Source organism: Pristiophorus japonicus, chromosome 5 (genome assembly GCF_044704955.1).
Source record: "Pristiophorus japonicus isolate sPriJap1 chromosome 5, sPriJap1.hap1, whole genome shotgun sequence".
Taxonomy (NCBI): domain Eukaryota; kingdom Metazoa; phylum Chordata; class Chondrichthyes; family Pristiophoridae; genus Pristiophorus; species Pristiophorus japonicus.
The window spans coordinates 114,258,136-114,282,101 of NC_091981.1; the positions used below are offsets into that span (position 1 = coordinate 114,258,136).

At 42.2% G+C, this 23,966-nt stretch overlaps 1 protein-coding gene across 9 annotated transcripts in view; it reads left to right on the top strand.

Annotated features, from left to right (window-relative positions):
- Positions 1-23,966, top strand: part of LOC139264424 (sodium bicarbonate cotransporter 3-like) — a 250,666-nt gene that overhangs the window by 105,648 nt on the left and 121,052 nt on the right. For 5 of the 9 annotated variants that reach the window (XM_070880868.1, XM_070880862.1, XM_070880871.1 and 2 more), the window contains exons 4-7: positions 9,524-9,662; positions 14,691-14,851; positions 17,353-17,541; positions 19,465-19,809. In XM_070880868.1, coding sequence (XP_070736969.1) covers positions 9,524-9,662; positions 14,691-14,851; positions 17,353-17,541; positions 19,465-19,809 — 834 coding nt within the window. The remainder of the gene's footprint in view (positions 1-9,523; positions 9,663-14,690; positions 14,852-17,352; positions 17,542-19,464; positions 19,810-23,966) is intronic. The other 4 variants (XM_070880864.1, XM_070880867.1, XM_070880869.1 and 1 more) reach the window with 2 other exon arrangements.

Below are 23,966 nucleotides of genomic sequence, written 5' to 3' on the forward strand. Positions count from 1 at the left end.
TAGGTGTGAATTTCTGTCTGATTACACACCTGCGAAGTGCCGTGGGGCGTTTTACTATGTTCATAAAGCTTTATAATTCCAAGTTATTGTTTTAGCTCCCACCTGCGTATTATCTTGCTCACAACCTTTTTCAGTGCCTCACTGCTTCATTGATTTCTGTTTCAAAAACCTGACTGCCTGTGATGATTTCTGTTTCAAAGGCCAGCCTGCCTGCCGATATCCTATCTGTCATGTATTTCTCGTTCACAGCCAAAAAAAGGTATGAAAGGCTCTCCAATACAAGTGATTACTGAGACAAACTAACAAATTGCTTATTATTTACAGTTGGGGAAACATCAAAGCTAGCTCATTAATGTCTGACTACCTTTCATCTCGGATCTTATTTTGAAAAAGCTTGTTTGAATACATTAGCTTTAAAACACAACATTTGAATGAACTTTTTCCAAAACTTTACTGTGGAAAAATTGTCAAAAGCTCTTGAAAAGTAATGCCATAGAAGAGACTTCAAAGATCCGATGCTAGGAGACATGAGCAGAAAAAGGGTTAATATGTACTGTATTTTAAAAGAAAGCAGTCGTTGAACAGCAGAACCTCACGCATTCACCTTCTCTACTGGAATGCTAAAACTAACCTCCCAAGAAAAGATAAGCACCTGCGTACTTATTGGGTCAATAATTGCAGTCGGAGGCTTCCTTCGTATGAACTCCTCTGACCTGAAAACAATCTATGACACTACCTGTTGATCCCGGAGGAACGTAGGATTCCGTCACTGTGCAACGTATGGTGATCTGTCTTTCGAATGAATCTACTAGAATCACCTGGGCCTGGACCACCAATCACTATCTAGTATTCTAATTGATAACAATGGAAACTCCGTTGTATGGACCTCCCATTACTATCAATGAGAATAACCCCCTAAAACAAAGCACAATACTGGACAGGGTTTTTAATATAAAAGTGAATGATTAAATTAAATTTTTCTATGTTTTAAAAGTGTTACGTTGGTAAAAGTAAGCTATGCGCCTGCTTTTATCAGGCGTAAAAGTTTGAAGGACATTCACTGGGCATGAGTTAATCTCTGCCAGATGGACGTCCTTCTCCTGGGGATGCGTAAAAGAAATTTTGACAGATCGGATAAGCCGGTTTGCAGCGTATGCGCATTGCGCCCCGTGATCTGGCTTTTGCGAGGCCTTGCCGGGTGCCTGCGTACTTTGTACGGACCCGGTGTGGCCACAATTTTCGGCCCAGAATATCCGAGACTATGAAAGAACCCATGCACGATAGTGGTACTGAATTGGTCTTAAATGAAGTGGGTCTGGCAATCTTGAATAAACAAGATAGATATGGGAAAGTGATGGGAAATAGCATTGAGACATCCATGTCGATCAAAAGTATAACTTTACCCAGTTTAAAGAGGTAGTTTGCATGCTATATGAGGACATTTAGAAAAGTGATTTGTAGTCAAGAAAGGTAAATAAACCAGTGCAATGTATTGAGAATTTGCATTCTACTTGGAAAGTTTGAGCTTGAGAACTGTATACTCGATAGACCTCATTTCTCCAAATCAAGTTTGCTTGATTTGTAAGGACTTCACCTTATTTCAAAGATTAAACTTTGAATAAGCAAAACTTTGCTCATGAACATATTTTCTTATCATCACTGAATGAAATCACATAAAGCTAGCTAACGGCACCTTTGTGTGTGTGAATCCAGATTTTAATCTGAGTATCATTGTTCTTCCTTTGTGACTTTTTTTCAGTAAAAATGCCATCTTAATCTTTCTAAAATTTTTTTTAAATAACTATTGCATGCATTAAGATTATTAATATTGCTTTGTTTGAATCCAGTTAAGATGTTATTTTTTAATTGTAGGATGTGGCTGGCACTAGCATGATATTTATTGCCATCCCTAGTGGCTCTGAGATGATGGTGAAGGGGCTTTTCTTTGAACTGTTACAGTTCTTGTGCTAATGGTGCTCCCTAAGTGGTGTTCGGTACTGGCAATGAAAGAATTGTGGTATATGTCCATGTTAGGATGGCTTGTGAGTGTTCCTACAACATTGTTGCTCTTGCTTTTCCTCAGTGGTAGAGGTCACAGGGGAGGTAGGTGTTGTCAGAGTAACTTGAGTTATTCTGGTGCATTCTGTAAATTGTATTTAGTGTGTTGCCAGTGGAGGGCAAGGATATAGGGCCCAAATTTCCCTAGGAGTTGCTCGTTTTTTTTGTTGGAGCCACTTGATTTTTCTGGAGTATCTTTTTAGTTGCAATACTGGCCATTTAATTTGCGCCAGTGTAAGTGAATTATTTTTTTTTTCGTTTAATTTTTTTTTCAAAAAGGGGCATTCCCAGCCACTTACGCCTGTTTTGGCCATTTAAGCAAATTTGGCCAGCAAATAGTTGCTCCAAATAACTTAGGCCAGCTTATGTTGCCACTTCTGTCCGCACAGAAAAACCTTACCTAGAGTTAAGGAATTGGCGCCTGTAACTACATTTAAAGCACCACCAAGCACCAAACAAAGCACAAAAGGTAATAAGCATTCAATAAAAAATAAAGAACTGAAATAAATAATTAAATTAACGAATAAAGAACTGAAGTAAATCCTACCTTCAACTAGACTCGGCAGTGACTGGCTGTGTGGGAGTCCCTTCGGCCTGGGATAGGTGCAACATCTGAACGGGGAGGGAGGGAGAAGGCTCAACGCGGCAGGCTGGGGTGGGTGGTGAATGCGGCATCTTAATGGGGGGGGGGGGGGGGGAGATTTTTTGAGAGAGAGAGACACACACGCACAAAATGTATTCGATTTGGTCAACAAAATAACGCCACGAACTGATATTGGATTGGTGCACGCAGCTGTTGGTTGTTTGCCTTGGTTCGTTCAAAGTTTGCTTTTCTGGCCTCAGCCAGCTTGGTAATTCAACTCGAGCCAGGTCCCCATCTGCCTCGCCCCCTCTTGGCCTGTTCCTTCGCTTTCACACGCTGCATGAAGCCAACCCCACTCTCTGAATGCTTCATGTACCCCGCACGCACATTAACTCTGTTGCTGAGCATCTCCTGCCATTGACTTGCTGGTTGACAATAATGCCTTCGGCAAGTTATGCTGTAAAGATTCCAATCGTCATAAAATATTCAAGATACTTTAAATCAAAGCGTGTGCTCACACATAGGCACAGCCACTGAAATAATTCTGCTAGGGCCATTGGGGGTCTGCTCACATGAACGCGGCATCAGGGGAGCCCATTCGGCCAGGGCTAGGAGTGGCGTGCTTCGGGCCCCTCCCACACAGCCTGCAGAGATTTGGGCTGCGAGGAGCTACTGCACATGCGCGCACACTCTAGCACGCATGTAGAGAGGTCCCGGCACTGTTTTCAGCGCCGGGACCTGGCTCCGCCCTCCACGCATTCTGCTGCACTGCGCCAAGGGCCTGGATCGACCAGACTGCGGGGAGAATACGAAGGTAAATAATAGGCGCCGTTTCTGTGCTAAAAAGTCGGCGCACCTCATGGTTCTAACCCTGGGGCAAACTTGGGCCCATTGAGTCTAGTGGCAGTGTTGTTATGACTTTGATTCGTTAAATACCCTTCTAGAAGACCATTTTGTACTAAGAAATTGTGCACCAGAATTGTAACTTTTTGTTAATGAGTATTTTACTAATCTTCTGAAAAGTAGGTGAACTGATTTTTCTGTAGAGGTGAGATTTCGGAAAGGTATTGATTGCTTAGTCATGTCTTTAGAATTTGTTCTGTACTTGGTTTTAATAGTACATAAATCCAGTTCCCTAGTCTGATTCTACTTGTTTGTATAAAATATGAATAATACATAAACAACCTCTATTGAATTCTATATAATTTGGAGGAAAAAAAATCGACTTTAGCATTTCAGTGCAGTTGCCTCTACAAATAATCTCATTCTGTTGACTGCTGTTTTTTATATGTTGGAAAACAGTAGCCTGCATGAGGATGAATCTATGCTTGTGGAGCTGAATTTTGCAGGGCAGCATTAGTAGCCGTGAGAAAGGAAATGCTATACTGCACAGTAATTGGAGAAATGTTTGGAGTTCTTGCCTGTGTTCTGATATTGTAAAACTGGGCAAATAAAAAAAATATTGAAGATGTTTAAAACCTGGGTAGCTAACTGGTGTCAAGCTGCACATGGCTCTTTGTACGCACCCATACATTCAATCCGAATGAGAGTTAAGCCACAATAACACAGGCAATCTTCCAGCTAAAGAGAGCAGGAGGGGGAATAAAGAAGGTAAATGGGATGAAGAGTACGATCTGAATTTCAAGAAACTTGTATTTGTATAGCGCCTTTAACGTAGTAAAACATCCCAAGGCACTTCACAGGAGGATTATAAGGCACAAAATTTGACACCGAGCTACATAAGAAATTAGGGCAGATGACCAAGGTAAGTTTTAAGAAGCGTCTTAAAGGAGGAAAGAGAGGCGGAGAGATTTAGGCAGGGAATTCCAGAGCTTAGGGCCAAGGCAACAGAAGGCATGGCTACCAATGGTTGAGTGATTTTATATAATCAGGGATGCTCAAGAGGGCAGAATTAGAGGAGCGCAGATATCTCGGGGTTAAGAACATGAGAACATAAGAATTGGGAATAGGCCATTTGGCCCCTCAAGCTTGCTCCGCCATTTAATAAGATCATGGCTGATCTGATCATGGACTCAGCTCCACTTCCCTGCCCGCTCCCCATGACCCTTTATTTCCTTATCGCTCAAAAATCTGTCTATCTCCGCCTTAAATATGTTCAATGACCTAGCCTCCACAGCTCTCTGAGGCAGAGAATTCCACAGATTTACAACCCTCAGAGAAGAAATTCCTCCATCTTAATTGTAAATGGGTGGACCCTTATTCTGAGTCTATGCCCCCTAGTTCTAGTTTCCCCAATGAATGGAAACAGCCTCTCTGTATCCACCTTGTCGAGACCCCTCATTATCTTACATGTTTCGATAAGATCACCTCTCATCCTTCTGCACTCCAATAAGTACAGGCTCAACCTATCTTAATAGGTCAACTCTCATCTCCGGAATCAACCGAGTGCACCTTCTCTGAACAGCCTCCAATGCAAGTATATCCTCCTTTAAATACGGAGAGCAAAACTGAACGCAGTACTCTAGGTGTGGCCTCATGGATACCCTGTACAGTTGTAGCAGGACTTCTCTGCTTTTATACTCTCTTCCTCTTGCAATAAAGGCCAACATTCCATTTGCCTTCCTGATTACTTGTTGTATCTGCATACTAACTGTACCCCCAGGTCCCTCTGTACTGCAGCACTTTGTGGGGCTGGAGGAGATTACAGATATAGGGAGGGGCGAGGCCATGGAGATATTTGAAAACCAGGATTAGAATTTTGAAATCAAGGCGTTGCTTAACTGGAAGCCAATGTAGGTCAGTGCGCACAGGGGTGATGGGTGAACGAGACTTGGTGTGAGTTAGGACATGATGTAGGAGTTTTGGATAACCTTTAGTTTACATAGGGTAGAATGTGGGAGGCCAGCCAGGAACGTGCTGGAATCGTCAAGTCTAGAGTATCAAAGGCATGGATGGGGGTTTCAGCAGCGGATAAGCTGAGGCAAGGGCAGAGATGGGTGATGTTATTGAGGTGGAAGCAGGCAGCCTTAGTTATGCCGCCGATATGTGGCCGGAAGCTCATTTTGGGGTCAAATATGACACCAAGCTTGCAAACAGTGTAGTTCAGTCTCAAACAGATGTTAGGGAGAGGGAAGGAGTCAGTGGCTAGGGACAGGAGTTTGAGGCGGGGACCAAATACAATGGCTTCCATCTTCCCAATATTTAATTCGAGAAAATTTCTGCTCACCCAGAACTGGATGTCAGACAAGCAGTCTGACAATTTAGAGACCGTGGCGGGGTCGCGAGAACTGGTGAATGTCATCAGCGTACATGTGGAAAACAACCCCAGCCTATCTAATCTTTCCTCATAGCTGAAGTTTTCCAGTCCTGGCAGAATCCTCATAAATCTCCTCTGCACCTTTTCTACTGCAATCACATCCTTCCTGTAATGTGACCAGAACTGCATGCAATAATCAAGCTGTGGCCTAACTAGTGTTGTATACAGTTCAGCCTAACTTCCCTGCTCGTGTATTCTATGCCTTTCGAATGGGGGCTCAGCACTCCCACGAGCAGTTGTCCTCCCTCAGGCATCGATCAGACCGGCCCACTCGTTCCTCCAGGTGTGTCCGGCATGGTGTTGGGTGGTCCGCCGCTGCTCCCAGCGGTTGTGGGACATCTTTCCCTGCAAAGGTGACAATGGGACTGGTTACCAGAGGGTCCATCTGCTCTTGTGGCACACACAGATATCTATCAAAGCACTTATACCATACTGTGTGCATTTAATACAGTCCTCTGTTTAATGGCCCTGTAAGTTGCACGTGGTTCATGAGGAAGACATCGAAGTGCAGAAACATTTTTTAAGATTTCAAAAAGCAATCTTAATAATGTGTGACGATCATTCATGGCAAATAAGGTGCAACTCTAAGCCTACCTATACCATGTCAGATTTATAATTTAAGTAATGAAGTGCATCAATAAAAATATTGCTTACTCTGAGGACCCTGCAATGGTCATTGAACCTCTTGCGGTACTGGGGGCCCAATTTTCACCAACCCCTTTTTTCGGTGCACTTACCTTAAATGCGCCGACTTTGCACACTGGAAACGGCGCCGAAATAAAGTGGCCCCATCCTGCCCGCTCTACTGACTCTCCGGTGTCCCAGCGTGGCGTGCATTGTGAAGTGGGGGGCGGAGCAACAGAAAGCACTGCCGGCAGTTGCGCGCATGCGCAATGAAGTCTGCGCGCATGCTTCTGCCTTCCCAGTATGTTCTGTGGCCTGTGAGCAGGACCCGATGCTTGCAGCCCCTATTCCTGGCCGAAGAGACGCCCCGATCTTCGCTGCACCCTACCCCCGGCCGAGTGGCCTCCTGCACCGGCCAGCTGACATCCCGGGTCAGGTCGGACTTCAGTTTTATTTTTTATTTATTGATGGTTGTGCTTGAGAGTTTTGATTGGCGGGAGGTGGGGGGGGGGGGGGTGGAGCGGAGGAGGAGAGTTTTGGCGGGGGGGGGGGCGGTGGGGGAGAGTTTTGGGGGCAGGGGGGAGGACTTAAAAAAAAACTTGATTCTGGCATAAAGGTAGGACTTCTATTTTTTTATTTGTTATTGATTGATTGCTTGTTACTTTTTGTGGTTTGTTTAATGCTTTGTAAATCTTGTTGCAGTTCCTCAGCTTCCTTATTTTTTTATTATTGAATGCTTATTTTTGTGCTTTGTAAGTGTTGGTGCTTTAAATATACTAACCTGCACCGAATTCTTAACTGCTCGCAATGTTTTTCAGAGCTGGCCACATATGCTGACCTAAGCCGATTTGGAGTAAGTTTTAGCTGACCAAAGTGGCATAAATGGCCAAAACTGGTGTAAGTGTCTGGAAACGCTCCCTTTTGGGAAAATAAAACTGAACTAAAATAAATCGTACCTAACTGACTTACTCTGGAGCAAATTTTTGGGGGAAAATTACATTTTTTAACTTATGCCAGAAAAAGCAACTTACTCCCTCAAAAAATTGATGCAAATCATGGCCAAAATTGGGCCCTGGGTGTGGGTCCTATGGATGTCGTCGATACAAAACATCTACTCAGCGATGCTGGTCCAAATGCGATGAAAAAATGCTGGGAGGCGTTTACTTGCACCCCTCCTGTTTAATTTGTCCATCTCCTTTCCACAGCAGTGATGAGGGCCTTTTGGCCTCATTGCTAAACTTTCTGCCTCGCTGCCTGCTCCCATCTCCTTCCATTGTGAATGCAATCTAAAAATGGCTGATTCAGCGCTGGGTGTACTGCGCATGCGCGGGCGCTCCCTGATGGCTGACCAGAAGTGCGGGAAGAAGAAGAAAATGGTAATGCACACATTTCCTGCTCAAATAAATTTGTGCATGCGCAGAAGGTACTTTTTTTTTTGGGTCGCAAATTTTGGCTCCAGCACACACATTCAGTTGCGCAACGCCAGATTTATCGCTATCGCTCTTCACTATTTGGCAAATTTTGAGAACTCTGGCGGTAATGGTACCCCAGTGCTAAGAAAACATTTTGCGTGGGATTATCGTCCAAAAACGGGCAAAATCGCTAAAACCTGAAATTCTAGCCCTATAAATTAAGCATAGCATGGTCTATTTATGCAATGCTTTTTATATTCTGCCCCTTTAATAGGTAATATAATTTACTTCACTTTCAATTATGCATGGCCATCTGCAGAGATGCAAATGGAGGCGCAACTTTTGATGGCTGGTTAATGAAACTCAAAAGGCAAAGTCCTCACCGCACACTAACTGTTGACCCTTCATCATTGAATGTTGTGTACTTCAAGACAATTTGGAATGGTGGAAGAATACATTTTAAGAACCTATAATACAATATCCATTGTACAATAAATGTTTTCAGTTTTCTTGTACAGATTTAGACATATTTGGTTATAAGCACTCCTAAGATATGTATTTAGCATATTCTGGAAACTTCTTTATAGTGACAACGTTGTCAAAATCTATATTGGTTCATATTTTGCAACCCTAAGAGTGTGACGAGGTGGATACAACCCGTAAGGACCGCACAAGCGCGCGAAAACTGGATATTGTGATCTGTCAAGAATCTTCTTGACTGATCGAACGCATCCCCGGCAAAAGAGCATTTGCGGGCTGAGAGTTGGGCTATTTGCCCAGTGAATGCCCGTGAAATTCATCAGGCCTGCTTTTACCAGCAAATTAAGCTTTGATCAGCACAAGTTTAACTGAACATAAAAATATTTTTTTTCAATCATTTAAACATCAAAAAACCGGTACAATAAGGTAAGTTTATTTTTAACACCTTCAAAACATTTGAATTTATTTTTCAAAATTAAATTTTTGTTTTAAATATTTAATTGAATGGCATTTAAATTAATGTTAAGTATGTACATTTTTAAAATTTATTTGACATGTACATGTATTTCTTAGGGTATTACCTACAGAATCCCCATAAGCATGAATAGGAATTCTTTAATTAGTTGGGCCAGCCCACGTGATCCCAGGGCTCATTGAGAACTACATGCACCCCTGGGATATGTGGGCCTCCACCTGCGCGTACTCAGGAGTGCAAGTCGCTGTGGATCCCGAGGCCACAGGTAAAAGCGGATCTTCTTTACGGATCGGAGGTACTTCCCCACGAAAAGCCTCCGACTGCAAATTCAGGGCCATCATTTCTCAAGTAGTGTAGAAAATAACAAGGAAGTTACTTTAACTTTTCAGTTGTGACAAAAATTCTGTGTGTCAAGCTGCAGTTCATACATCTTAATTTTTTCAGGAAGCTTACCACTGTGGGTCATCTTGCATAAAGTGAAGCGTTAACCAGATGTGCATTGTTAAAATTTAGAAGAACATGTTCAGATTTTTTTTAAAAGCATAGCAACACTAGTTTTGTGGAACAAGTGCCGTCGCTAACCTGATTTTAATTTATTCTTTAAAAAAATGCAGATACCCCATCGCAACGTGTCCAGTTTATCCTGGGAATAGAGGATGATGATGAGGAGCACATGCCTCATGATCTCTTTACAGAACTGGATGAACTTTGCTTCCGTGATGGAGAAGATTGTGAGTGGAAAGAAACAGCCCGGTAAGCACTAGTATTACAATAGCAAGGGTTTATTACCTTTGTTTCATTTTAAGTCCTGATTACCTTGAGGTTGTTTACATTTTTATATTCTACTGTTCCATGGGGAATGTGTCCAGTAATGTACAGAATAGTATTAAATCTTGTAATGTTACATGGTATTTAAAGGATGGACTTTTACCTGTCACCAAAAGGGTGTTCTGAGAGAGTCTCATAAGAGACTGCCACTAAGAATTCTTTCTGCTGCTGATCAACAAACCTGATTTTATAATTCTGCATTTAAAAACATAGAAGTTTTATTAAATCTGTTTTACTGTAGTCATTTCATTGTTTTGTGAATACAGTAAAGGCATTTTATATTGCAGTTAATGATTTGGAAGTGCTAGAAATGACTATTCAGTATACAAAGTATTTTTCAAAAATTGTTTATTTTTCTTTTCTAGAAATTTAAGTAGCGTTATCCTAGTAATTTCCTTGAGTAACTTCAGCTGTTCTGTTTTATATAAATCAATTTTGGTAACACTTGATGAAAATGTTTTTAGTTGGCTTCCAAAAAATGTGTTGTCTTCCTGGATTATACTGATATTCCTGCTTCACCGTTTTTATGCTTTTTTGCACTAGAGACAATAAGAAGTCAAAGAAAGTTCTGATTTAAAGAAACTGTAGAATAGACAAAAGGAGCTTCCTACTCATTTGACTTTTGGCTTGCAGGTTATCTAGAGAAGGGAGAGGCGTCTCTGCTTCCTGCCACATGATAGGAATACCCCATTAATGAGCCAGACTCGCTGATTAACCATGCCATGGAGTACTGTGGTCTTTACTGGCTCAGTTCGGATTATCAAAGTTGCTCCAGGGTCAACTTGGTTCCAATCTTCTATGGCTAGATGAATTATCTTGAAATAATTTTGACTTTGCCCTGTCTCTCTTTCTAACTACCTCCCCTCAAAGTCTCTCTGAACTCACCTTGTCCATGACACCCTCAAATTACTCCCTTGATCGCATTCTCACTAAACTGCTGACAACCCAACTTCACCTCCTGGTCCCCATGCTGACACTGTAAATGGTTCCCTCTACCGAGGTATTGTCGTCCTCCCTTTCAAGCTTCCGTCGTCACACTCCCCACCTCTTGAACATCACATTCCAAATTCACCCTCATTTTTCCTGCAATTTCATGTTTGAATCTCTCCAATCAGGATTCAGTCCCCGACATAGTACTGAAATGGCCCTAAACAAAGCCACAAATCTCATTCTCTGACGCCGTGGTGTATTATACCTTCTCATTCTTGTTGGCCTTTCTGCAGCTTTTAATATGGTCAACTGTCAACTATCCTCTATCATTCGTTATCCAGCTTGGTGGGATTGACTTCACTCTTAACTATCCAATTATAGCCAGAGCATTTCTAGCAATAGCTTTTCTTCCCACACTGCACCATTACGTCTGAAGTCCCCAAGGATCTACACTCCCCTGCCACCTTATCAACTTGTTGTCTTTTGGCAACATTATCCCTAGACATGGGGTCAGTATGTACACTGATGACCTAAAGATCCACCTCCACCATCTCTCCCAATCCTGCTACAGCCTCTGCTGTCGGAATATCCAGGCTTTGAAAAGCCACAATTCCCCCACAACTAAATATTGGCAAGACTGAAGCCATCAAATTTCTCCTCTCCACAAATTCCATTCCCCTGCCACCGATTCTTTCTTCCTCCCTGGCCATTTTCTTGGGTTGAACCAGATTGTTTGCAATCTTTTCGTCCTATTCACCCCTCGGTTGAGCTTCCAACCCATATCATCTCCATACTGTCTATTACTTCCTTTGTAACATTACCTGCCTGTGCCCTTGTCCCAGCCCATCTGCTGGCAAAATACTTATCCATGCTTTTGTCTTTTCTAAACTTGACTATTCAAATGCTCCCCTGGGTGGCCTCCCATCCCCACCCTCTATAAACTTCAGCTTATTCAAAACTCTACTGCCCATATCCTGTCACACCCCACACTAGGCTCCATTCACTTCTCGCCCCTGTCCTTGTTGACCTACATTGGCTCTCAGTCCTCCAATTTAAAATTATCATCCTTGTGTTAAATCACCTTATGGCTTTACCCCTCCCTTTCTATGTAACCCCCTCCACCCCCAAAGCCCCCTTCCCCTAACTCTCCTTCCCTCTGACTCTATCCTTTTGTGCATCCCCCTCCTTTCGCCCCACCATTGGTAGTCGTGCCTTCAGCTGTCTAGGCCCCATGCTCTGGTATTCCCTCCCTAAATCCTTCCATCTTCTTCTGTAAGACCCTCCTTAATATCCATCTCCTTGACCAATCCTTCCAAAAATCTGCTTCTTTGGTCTTAAGATAAAAATAGTAAGCATTCAGAAATGCATAGGATAATGATGCATTAAGGGAAAGCAAGATAAACACACAAGGGAGAACAAAATAGGATATGTCGATAGGGTGAGATGAAAGGGGTTGGAAGGAGACTCTTGTGGAACTTGAATGCTGGCACAGACTAGCTGGGGTGAATGGCCTGTTGATGTGCTGTAAATTCTATGTATGTGATTCTTTGGATTCATGTTGAATGGTGATTTCATCAATGTGGAACTTCAGCAGTAGCATGCCAATCATGATGAGTATTACATCTTGGACATATGAGCACGTCCCCATACCAACCTCCAAATAGTGCCTTCCGCCATCTGGCATTGAGTTTCTTTAGCAGCTAAACAATGGCTTTTCCACTTCAGTGCTTAATGTAACCAGGAAATGTAGAACAATTACCTCATCTGAAATTTTTATGAGTTTGGAAAACATTTTTTTAAATAAATTATAGTTAAGGCAATTGTACTCCATTTTGGAAATGATGTGCATCAATAGTAAGGTGGATTATTTCAAAAGTAGAATTTAACCCTGGTAGAATTAAATGTGTAAAAGGGGTATACATTATATGATGATTTCAATGGCACACTGCATGAAAGATTGTGGTTTCGGGTGCTGCCAAGGAGGCATCCAGCATGAGAGTTAGTTAGCCATTCACATATCTTAGTGGTGTCATTGGTCTGCTGTCCCAGCTATCTTTAACAGTAGTCTCTGCATGCATTAATAGTCTTATCAGAGTGATGTCTGGGACACACACTGCAGGTGTGGTGTGATGCCCCTTTAGATGGGTAAAGCATCTCTCGGCAGCCTGACCTATCTGGTAACCATCTGTAGATTTTTCTTTGTCCAACCCCCTCCATTGCTGCCAGTAATGGTGCTGGGGCACAAAAAATTGAACAGTTGGTGCAAAGGCTCATGAGAGTCTTGATTGCTGACAGGAAAAGAAACACATCAAAATAGCAAAAGCAGTCAAGAACTGACTAAAAAATTGCAGATTCACTTTACTTGCCTGTCTCTTTTTAAATCAATCACCACCATAGCTCGTTCCTTAGCAAAGCTAGACACCTATTTCTCGTGGTCGCCCTTTTAAAAACGACATGCTGTGTGCTTGAACATCGGTAAAATTTGTACAGGATGAATGGACTCAGTGAATGAGTATTTAAGATCCCATCTCTTCGAGAGAGACACTTCAGATGCCATAAGTCCCCAAACCCTAGGAACTATGCCATGACTTATGAAGAAAATGTCCCACCCATTTTCCACTATAGGCTGCCCAATCTCATCCTTCAGTTGTGCAACTTAAACTGTTGGATAAAGCACATTATAGTTAACTGTTGATACTCAAGTCATACTTTATAGAAGTTTTATTTTAATGTAATCTTTTAGCATTTTGAAATCTATATCAAAATAGAAAGAAAGAAGAAAGACTTGGAAAGAAATAAGACTTGCATTTATATAGAGCCTTTTGAAGTGCAATCACTGTTGTAATGTAGGAACACCATTGTTTATAAATTATACTACATTCATGTGCAGTCCACCAATGCAATGCTATTATGCTCTTGTTATTAATGATCTGATAGTGTAAATGAGGAGTGTCCAAGTTTTACTGGTCGCACAAAATTGTGTAACTGGTATAACCAGGCTGCACCTACATTGACTATCAACCTATTATGACAGTAGGTACATAAAGGATGGCTTAAATTAACATTGCAATGTCATGCTGCATATATGATCAGGGGTCTTGCATTCAATCCCCCTAAGATGGGGAAAACAATACTGCATCACTGCCATATTGCCAATTTGAGTTGATCTCTGAGGAGGCAGCATAGCCAGAGTGGAATGAGATTTGGCGTATTACAGCTGTGAACTCTGTTAATTTAACAAAGGCACTATGTCCATGGCTTCTTCCTGTTGTACATGCAACTGTCCTATCTACAACACTCAACTTGTGCTGTCCTTCCCAATTCATGCCTCACTGTTTTCCTGATTGTGTTATTTATACCTTGGTCTCTGATCTCTTCAATTTGTTTATAACTCAATAAAATCATCATCATCATAGGCAGTCCCTCGGAATCTAGGAAGATTGTTTCCACTCTTAACATGAATTCTTAGGGGCTGTTCAGTCCAATTCGAGAACCACAGTTTCTCCGCATGCCAGACACGAGACTCCCAAAGCAAGCGCTCTACTCAATAAAATACAATGTTCTCATTGGCTGTTGAACATTCACACTTGGCTGAGGACATCTTTGTGAGGTGGACGGAGTTTTGAGAGAAATGCCCGGTTAACAATAGTGACTAATATGAATGCTGGAGATGTGTGGGGGCATGCAGGTGTGCGTCGTGCACGCCTATCTATAGATCTATATCTCTATCTATAACTGGACTTGAAGCTAGACATGTTGAAAGATTTAATCTGTTCACCACCATTAGCTCTCCTGGTAGTTTGTGCAGTCAAGTAGTAATCATTGAAACATCACTCTTATACTTTTTATAAGATTTACTCCAGCTGATCTAATGCATTCATACTTTAATCACAAACTATTTTAATTGTCATATCTTTAGAGTAAACAATTAGTTTTTTTGAGTGCCTCCTTTGCATGGCATAGCTACCTCAAATATAATTCAGTACTAAATCTATGGATAAATTGACCTGTTTCTCATCTCAGATGGCTGAAGTTTGAGGAGGATGTGGAAGATGGAGGGGAGCGATGGAGTAAACCGTATGTGGCTACCCTCTCTTTACATAGTCTGTTTGAGTTGAGAAGCTGCATATTAAATGGAACAGTCATGCTGGACATGAGAGCTAGCACCACAGAGGAAATAGCAGGTTTGTACATAATCACATGCTGTGTGTTCACTTTTACCACCACTTTTACAGGCATTATGCAGTTGGCATAATTTTTTAGCAGTCTACTGTTACATTTAAAATTAACTTTTTATAACCATGAATGGTAATTTTGTTGAGAGTTTTAAAATGAACAGTGAGGTGGTGGGCAGAGGAAACATTTCAAGGGCACCCTCAAAGCCGCCTCGATAAAATGCAACATCCCACCGACACCTGGGAGTCCCTGGCCAAAGACTGCCCTAAGTGGAGGAAGAGCATCCGGGAGCACCTAGAGTCTCATCGCCTAGAGCATGCAGAAAGCAAGCGCAGGCAGCGGAAGGAGCGTGCGACAAACCAGACTCCCCACCCACCCTTTCCTTCAACGACTGTTTGTCCCACCTGTGACAGAGACTGTAATTCCTGTATTGGACTGTTCAGTCACTCAAGTGGAGTGGAAGCAAGTCTTCCTCGTCATCATAGGCAGTCCCTCGGAATCGAGGAAGACTTGCTTCCACTCCTGAAGTGAGTTCTTTGGTGGCTGAATCGTCCAATACGAGAGCCACAGACTTTGTCATAGGTAGGACAGATAGTCGTTGAGAGAAGGGGTGGGTGGGACTGGTTTGCCGCAGGCTCGTTCCGCTGCCTGCGCTTGATTTCTGCATGCTCTTGGCGTTGAGACTCGAGGTGCTCAGCGCCCTCCCAGATGCACTTCCTCCACCTAGGGTGATCCCCGACCAGGGACTCCCAGGTGTCAGTGAGGATGTCGCCCTTTATCAGGGAGGCTTTGAGGGCATCCCTGCAACGTCTTCACTGCCCATCCTTGGCTCGTTTGCCACGAAGGAGCCCCGAGCAGAGCACCCGCCCCGGGAGTCTCATGTCTGGCATGTGAACCATGTGGCCTGCCCAGCGGAGCTGATCGAGTGTGGTCAGTGCTTCAATGCTGGGGATGTTAACCTGGACGAGGACGCTGATGTTGGTACGTCTGTCCTCCCAGGGGATTTGTAGGATCCTGCGGAGAAGGATTGCCTATGATGATAATGATAGACTTCAAGAAGACATAGACAGGCTGGTGAAATGGGCAGACACGTGGCAGATGGCATTTAACACAGAAAAGTGCGAAGTGATATATTCTGGCAGGAGGAACAAGGAGAAGCAATATAAACTAAAGGGTACAACACTAAAGTGGGTGCATGAACAGAGAGACCTGGGGGTATATGTGCACAAATCATTGAAGGTGGCAGGACAGGTTGAGAAAGCGGTTAAAAAGCATGCAGGATACACTTCATAAATAGTGGCATAGAGTACAAAAGCAAGGAAGTTATGATAAAACTTTACAAAAAACTGGTTTGTCCTCAACTGAAGTATTGTGTCCAATTCTGGGCACTGCACTTTAGGAAGAATGTGAAGGCCTTTGAGAGGGTGCAAAAATGATTTATGAGTGTGATTCCAGGGAAGAGGGATTTCAAGTACGTGGTTAGATTGGAGAAGCTGGGGTTCTCCTTAGAGCAGAGACGGTTGAGAGGAGATTTGATGGAGGTGTTCAAATTTTTGAGGGATCTAGATAGAGAGAAACTGTTTCCATTGGCGGAAGGGTTAAGAACCAGAGGACACAGATTTAACATGATTGGCAGAAGAACTAAAGGCAATATAAGAAAAAACTTTTTTACGCAGCGAGTGGTGATGATTTAGAATGCACTGCTTGAAAGGGTGGTGGAAGCAGACTCAATCATTGCTTTCAAAAGGGAATTGGATAAGTACTGAAAGGGAAATACATTTGCAGGGCTATAGGGAAAGGGCAGAGGAGTGGGACGAGCTGAAGTGATTTTGCAGAGAGCCGACACGGGCTCCACAGGCCGAATGGCCTCCATCTGTACGGTAACCATTCTATGATTCTACCACAGCTGCCAAGTAATAACAGTCTGACTGGAACCATTCTCAAAGAAAGGTTAGGTCAATTTACTATTGACGTAAATTACAGTGCATTGAATAGGTTTCTCCTGTTCCTTCACCTATTTGGAGCTTTTAGATTAAATATTAACTGTTAGTTAAATGTGATGTCAAGGAATTCCATTACATTAAACTGGATATAATTGTTTTATGCCCTCATTTCCCCTTTTATATTCTTTCCTTGATCAAATGTATTCCTCCAGAATGAGGATTTGAACAATTACAAGTTGTATTTGCTAGTTTGAAAAGATATGAACTACTAGTAGAATAGTACATTTTGGTTGCTTATCCTAAACTATGGAGATTATTTCCTTTCCTATTAGTTGAATAGTTTGGTAGTTGCATTTAAAAGTTAAATTCTGACTCCTGCCTTATTTCTTTTGCTTGCTCTTTCTCGATCGCTCCTTTTGCTTTCTTGCGAAATCCGATGCTCATGCACCTGTTTTCTTTTTTGTTACCTTACTTTTTTTCATATGTTCTGCATTTGTCGTTTTCTGCTCATTTGCTTGCTTTTTTGGCGCTCTTCCTCCTTGCTTGCTCTTGTATTTGTATTCCAGATATGGTACTAGACAACATGATAGCATCTGAACAGCTGGATGAGACCATGCGAGACAAAGTGCGGGAAGCACTACTGAAAAAGCACCATCACCAGAGTGAGAAGAAACTGAGTAACCGCATCCCTATTGTCCGCTCCTTTGCAGATATAGGCAAGAAACATTCTGATCCTCACTTGCTTGAAAGAAATGGTGAGATGTTTTGTAGTATCCAATTTCTTTCCGGCTCTGCAGCATAATTGCACCAGAATAAACTGGTAGTTCACAAACTTTGATCATAGAGACTGCATTTGGCTTGGTTTTGCTATGTACTATAGTGAGCTCTGTAGTTTTCTAATTTTTTTTTATTGGCATGTAGCTAAAGGAATTCATTATGTAGCAGCATGTTTGTCTGCTGTTCTAGTTTTCATGCATATTTTCAACAGCTGTCTAAACAGTGTCTGAATATCTCTTTGTTCAATAACCATGTTTTCTACCAGTTGGTCACAAATGACACCTGCCAAAATAAGCTCCTGACATTTATGCTTTTGAAAATGTGATTTCAGATGTTGGGAATCTAATACATTGTTTGCTGCTGGCACGTACTTATCATTTGTTGTTCAGATTTGCTGCAAAGTCCATTTATTTAGTAATGCAAGGAAGTCTGTGGGCAACTCGTATGATTCATTCAGGTTGCATAAATTGTAGCTGTATTGCTAACTACAATGTACTACCCACAAACCACTACCCGACCCGAATACTTAGTACAAATTCACAGAGTAACAGTAGATGGGATTCATGTTTTCTTTTCCAGAATCCTTTTTTTTAGTAGCAGAGTAAATTTAGTAAAATCATTTCAGAGAAAATAACTAGTGAATTGGCCTTGGCCGTTTTACTTGGAATTAAATGAGATTTGCTTGTCACAGTACAATTCTTTTACTTATGTGTATACACATTTTAACTCTAAACAGTGCATTGTAGCTTCAACTAATTGTTACTGACAAGCATTTAAGCTTAAAATTACGATGTTTGAGTTGAACTGTTTGCTCATGGTGATGGAACATTGAATTTGTAAACATTGGTATAAAAAATACCAACTTTGATTCTCCGGTTACTTATTTACTATTTAACTTTCAAATGGTTAAAGGTGGAGATTTTTCAATCTGATACTGCACGGAAGGCATCAAGACTAAGTGGAGTCATTAGATCAAATGGGGTGAGAAGCTGCAGGATAATTGGACCAGGACCAAGGGAGGACTTAAGTTGGAAACCAGAAGAGGCAGGGAGAATGGCAAGAGTGGGGTTTGTAAATTTATGTTTTGGGAAAATCTGGCACTAGTGCAGCAGTGAGATCCTATAAACAGGCCAGAGAGGTGCTGACGGAAAATGCTGTAGGATGAGAATAGCTTGGCAACCCCTGAGGGAATGGGAGACTTGAGTGGGCCCAAGTTGTGGGAGCAAGAGGCTATTGAAAGGAAAAAAATAGAGGAGTGAGAGGCCATAGTGATTGAAATTGAGAGCTGAAGGCCTGGGGAAAACATGGCGAGGGGAAAAAGTTAACAGAAAGTAGCATAAAGGCAAGCACTTCTATCGAGATTGAGAAACTGAAGAAAAAATGCTTAGCAGAACCACCCTGTGGCCAGAACTACAACAGATAGACAACTGGGACAGTCAGACTGCATTACTGATCATTGCAGACTGCCGTAAAACAGTTGGGAAGCTCTATTAAGCCAGCGTTATCTACAGGCGTTGCAGGAAAGGGGTTACATAGGAATTCTCAATGGAATGTGGCAGGATTTAACTAAATTCAGTCATTTATAAACACATAACTATGAAAACAAAAATTGATTAAAATTGCAATCTAAACAATGAACTCTCAATTACTGATCAGGCTTTTTGTGGGATGTCACCTTTTTAATCTATACTTTATCTAATGATTTATTTTGGAACATGTATACAGTCTGTTACATTATTCACTTACTAACCTGTGCATTTCATGCTTTCAAAGCATGCTTCAACTAGCCACAACCAATCTTTAACTGGTTTAATGAGATTTATTTCTACTTGCATGGATATTTATGGCTTCTTAAATCCTATGTTATATTTTCTTACATCCTTTTTTTTATATTTTGATAGGGGATGGCCTTTCTGCCTCCCGTCTTTCACTCCGTGCTGGTCTCTCTGCATCAAGTCTTTCATTAAGAGGAGCTTCTCTTTTTTCTGTTCCGTTTGGCTCCTTTATGCCTGGTTCCAAGGGCGGATCCCTAGCAGGTTCAAGGTGCGCAAGTCCCGTTCCCACCCCTCAAAATACACCACCCTCCAGTCCAAAACTCGAGCATCGCTCTCGGGGTCAAAGTCAATTGCTGGTGTCTTGTGCCGGTGAGGATATTCCTGATGTGATAGTTCACCCCCCTGATGAAGAATTTGAGGTACAGGAAGGACAGGTGAAAACACATGAAGAATATGCTGAACATAAAGCAGGCAAATATCAATAATGGTTGTATAGCTTTGTGCATGTGGAGCACTAGTAGTGGATTATGGTTACGGCACATAGCATGTAAGCAGTTTAAAGCAGTTTATTGCAGTCAACTGGTATTCATTCCACTATAGAAGAAATAAAAATTAAATCTTTTGCATGTTATTGTTTTCATAAATAATCAAGTAAATTTCACTTCCATGCCTTTTGCATGCAACAGCTGAATCATTTTTCAATATGGTAACTAAATCAGGTACATTATGTGCCATTAATTACTTGAGATTTAAGGTTGAACAGTTTCATCCAACATTGCATTGAAAGAAAGTTGTATGTACACAGTTTTTTTTAAGCTGAGATATGGGCACCGTTTAGATTCCTTTTTTGGTAAGATCTCTCCATTGTTTTATCTTACATAATCATCCAAAAAGATGGTATTTTACTATATTAAGCATTTGTATAGTGGTTGAATAAAGACTGATGGTTCTTTAATTTGTTATTTTACATTTATATTCAGAAACTTGTTCAAGCTAGTTTAAAAGTTGAATTTGAGAGTGTGTACCTGTATGTGTAAAAACCTTGCCCCTATAATATAAACCCATTGTATTGTCTGCAGTGCCACCAACTATAGGTGGTACTAATGGGAGTTTTGAATGTCAACATTATTGAGTTATTTGAAGAAGTATCAGAGAGTAGACAAGTGTAATGCAGTAGATGTAATTTATCTAGGTTTTCAAAAGGCCTTCGATAAGGTACCACATAATAGACTAATAAATAAGGTCAGAGAATGCGGAGTCAGGGGACAAGTAGCAGAATGGCTAGCTAGCTGGCTTCAAGTCAGAAAGCAGACAGTCGAGGTAAAGGGTTAGCTATTCAGTGGCAGAAGGTGGGTAGTGGTGTTCCACAGGGACCAATGCTGGGACCACTGTTCACAATTTCTATTAGCGCTTTAGACTTTGGATCAAAAACACAATTTCTAAATTTGCAGATGAGACCAAATTGATGGGGGGAGGGGGGACATTCAATGACACTGAGGAGGAGGACTGCAACAAATTGCAGGAGGACTAAACTTGCAGAATGGACATGGAGTTGGCAAATGAATGTCAACACAGATAAATGTGAGGTATTACATTTTGGTAAGAAGAATAGGGAGGTAATTTATTACTTGGAGCGTGCGAGTCTGGGTGGGGTAGAAGAACAAAGGGATCTCGGAGTACAAACACACAAATCACTAAAAGCAGAGACGCTGGTTAACAAGGTCATTGGTTTGCTTTTTTTAATCACGGGATAGAATTGAAAAGTAGTTGCTAACTTGTATCGAACCTTGTTTAGACTACACTTGGAGTACTGTATACAATTCTAGTCGCCATATTATAAAAGGGACATGGAGGCAGTGGAGAGGATGCGGAGAAAATTTACAAGGATCATACCAAAAATGCGAGGGTACACCTATTGGGAATAGGATGAACAGGCTGGGTCTCTTTACTCGTAAAAAGAAGGCTGAGGGGTGACCTAATAGAGAGGTCCTTAAAATTGATAGGTTTTGCCAGAGCAGATGTAAAGAGAGTGTTTCCACTTGTGGGGAAGAGAATAACTAGTGGACATCAATGCAAGATAGTCATCAAGAAATCAAATAGGGAATTCAAAAGAAACTTCTTTACCCAGAGAGTGGTGAGAATGTGGAACTCGCTACCACAGGGAGTGGTTGAAGCGAATACTACAGATGCATTTAAGGGGAGGCTAGATAGGCATTTAAGGGAGAAGGAATAGAGGGTTATGTGGGAGAAGAAATAGAGAGTTATGCTGATGGAGTTAGATGAGTTAGACTGGAGGAGATTCGAGTGGAGCATAAACGCCAGCATGGATTGGTTGGGCCAAATGGCCTGTTTCTGTGCCGTGTAGCCTATGTAACCTTATCTGTCACGCATTCATCCAATCCATGTTGTTTCAAACTCCCTGGCAGCCATTTTAGTCAAGGTGAGATTTTGGACTTAGTAAAAAAAAAAGGTTTGAATGATTTTACGTACCTTTTTTATCATTTGAATTGTAACTTACAGAAGACCAACCCTGACTGCAGATTAAAAGAAAAGTACTATATAATAATGGCCCTGAAATTACGGCCAGTGGCGTAGCTAAGGAATACGCTGTGGACCTCCGAAAGAAATCCACACTTGGTTTGATGAGAGGCCCCTTTCAAAAATTTATATTGTATCGCTGTGGAGCTGAGCGCAGCGGAGTGGCCCACGTATCTCCAGGGCGCACTGTGTGCGTAAGCGTACCTGGGATCACGTGGGGCGGTGTGCCAGTCAGGAAACACAAATCTCCAATGCCTGACAGCAATCAAATTTTAAATTAAACGGTGTGAATATTGATTTGAATTGATGACTCATCACTCCCACTGTAAATAATAATCATTAATACTCAACCTAAACTGGTATGGAATACTTTTTGTAAAATAAACACATCCCTTTTCAAGGATCTGTCTAGTTTTACTTGCATAGTGAAATGAATAAAACCAACAATTATTCAAAGCGACGTACGGCAAAGAAATATTCGGCAGCAGTTTTTGTTTCAACAATATCCAATTGCTTTATTTTGCAACAAGTCTGGTGACTGGGAAAAATTCGTAATCAGAGTGATGGACAGTAGAGTGGGAACGGTAGAAACTAATGGCAGTGTTTGTATGGCATTACAAAGCTATGTTGAATATTAAAACAGTATGGACAATTACTCCCCCTCCCACCCCCCCTTACATGTGCAAAAGCAGGCTCCTATGCCTGTTTGCACCAGCCCTAAAATGTTCCTACATAATTGATGGGCATTTGGGCAATTAGCCCAACTCTGCGCCAGCAATGAGGATTTGACAGTCGCAGCGGTTGATCTGTCAAGTCAGAACTTGTATAGATCCCAAGTTCGGGATTTAGCGCACATGTACATGTGGGAATCTGGAACTTGCAGTCAATTTCAAAGACGTACTCTGTGTTCGCCATCATACCAACTGCATATTTTGCCCCATGAATTCTAAAGCCCGGCAAAAATTCTGCATGCAATTTTTTTCGGTCAATATTAATTTTTCCCCTCGTTCGCAGGCATGCAGTGAACTTCTAAATATGCAGCCCAGAAATACTGGACCCGCTACACATGCCGGCCCTTCCAGGCTCAGATGTGTTTCGTGGGCATCCTCGAAGGACAGCTGTAGGCCCCAGACAATAACCTCAGCAGCCATCTCGGACCTATGAAGCAGCCACAGGGATGACAGTTAGGCGTGGTATTAGAGTATTCACGCGTAACAGATGTTATAGTGAGATGCACATGGGTAAAAAAGTGATATATTGTTCTTCATGATCTGTTTTGGCAGTGATTTGGGTAATTAGATAAATCTTTATTTTTGGTCAGGTATTTCATCTGGGAGTGGGCAATTCTGCGTTAAGGCACTCATTGCGATGGCCATTGAAAAGTGGTAGCTGAAAGGATTATCTGGAGCGAGCAGCTATGAAACGCAGCTGCACCTTCCTTCCAGGCTTGTGATGAGGATGATGCCTTCTAGCTCTGGGGCGACAGGGATCCTCTTCCCTCCTCTTCCTCCTTCTCCTCCTCTTCCTTCTCCTGCTGCGCCTCCTCCTCAGGTGGTACAGCTGGCTCGACCTCCAGCGGCTGTCCCTCATGATGGCCAGGTTGTGCAGTATGCAGCAGACCACGACAATTATGGAGACCCGTTGAGTACTGCAAGGTGCCACCAGAGCTGGCTAGGCAGTGGAACCTCTGTTTGATGTATCTGGTGGCACAATGTGCGGCATTGTATGCATGCTCTGGCGCTGTCCTGGGGTCCCGCAGTGGAGTGAGCAGCTAAGTAGGCCGCCCAAGCAATGCATGATAGGGCTGTGGGCTTCTCCAGGATTGCTGGCTTCCCAAAGGTACAGGGCTGCATTGATTGTACCCACATCGACTTGCAAGCACCTTTGGAGGATTTCGAGATGTACAGGAACAGAAAAGGCATCCACTCCATTAATGTACAGCTCATGTGACGACATGCATCATATCATGTCAGTCGATGCAAGATACCCTGGGAGCACCCATGATGTGTTCATATTACGCGACAGAATTGTATCTGCCATGTTTCAACAGCAGCCAAAAGGACAGAGCTGGCTACAGGGAGACAAAGGGT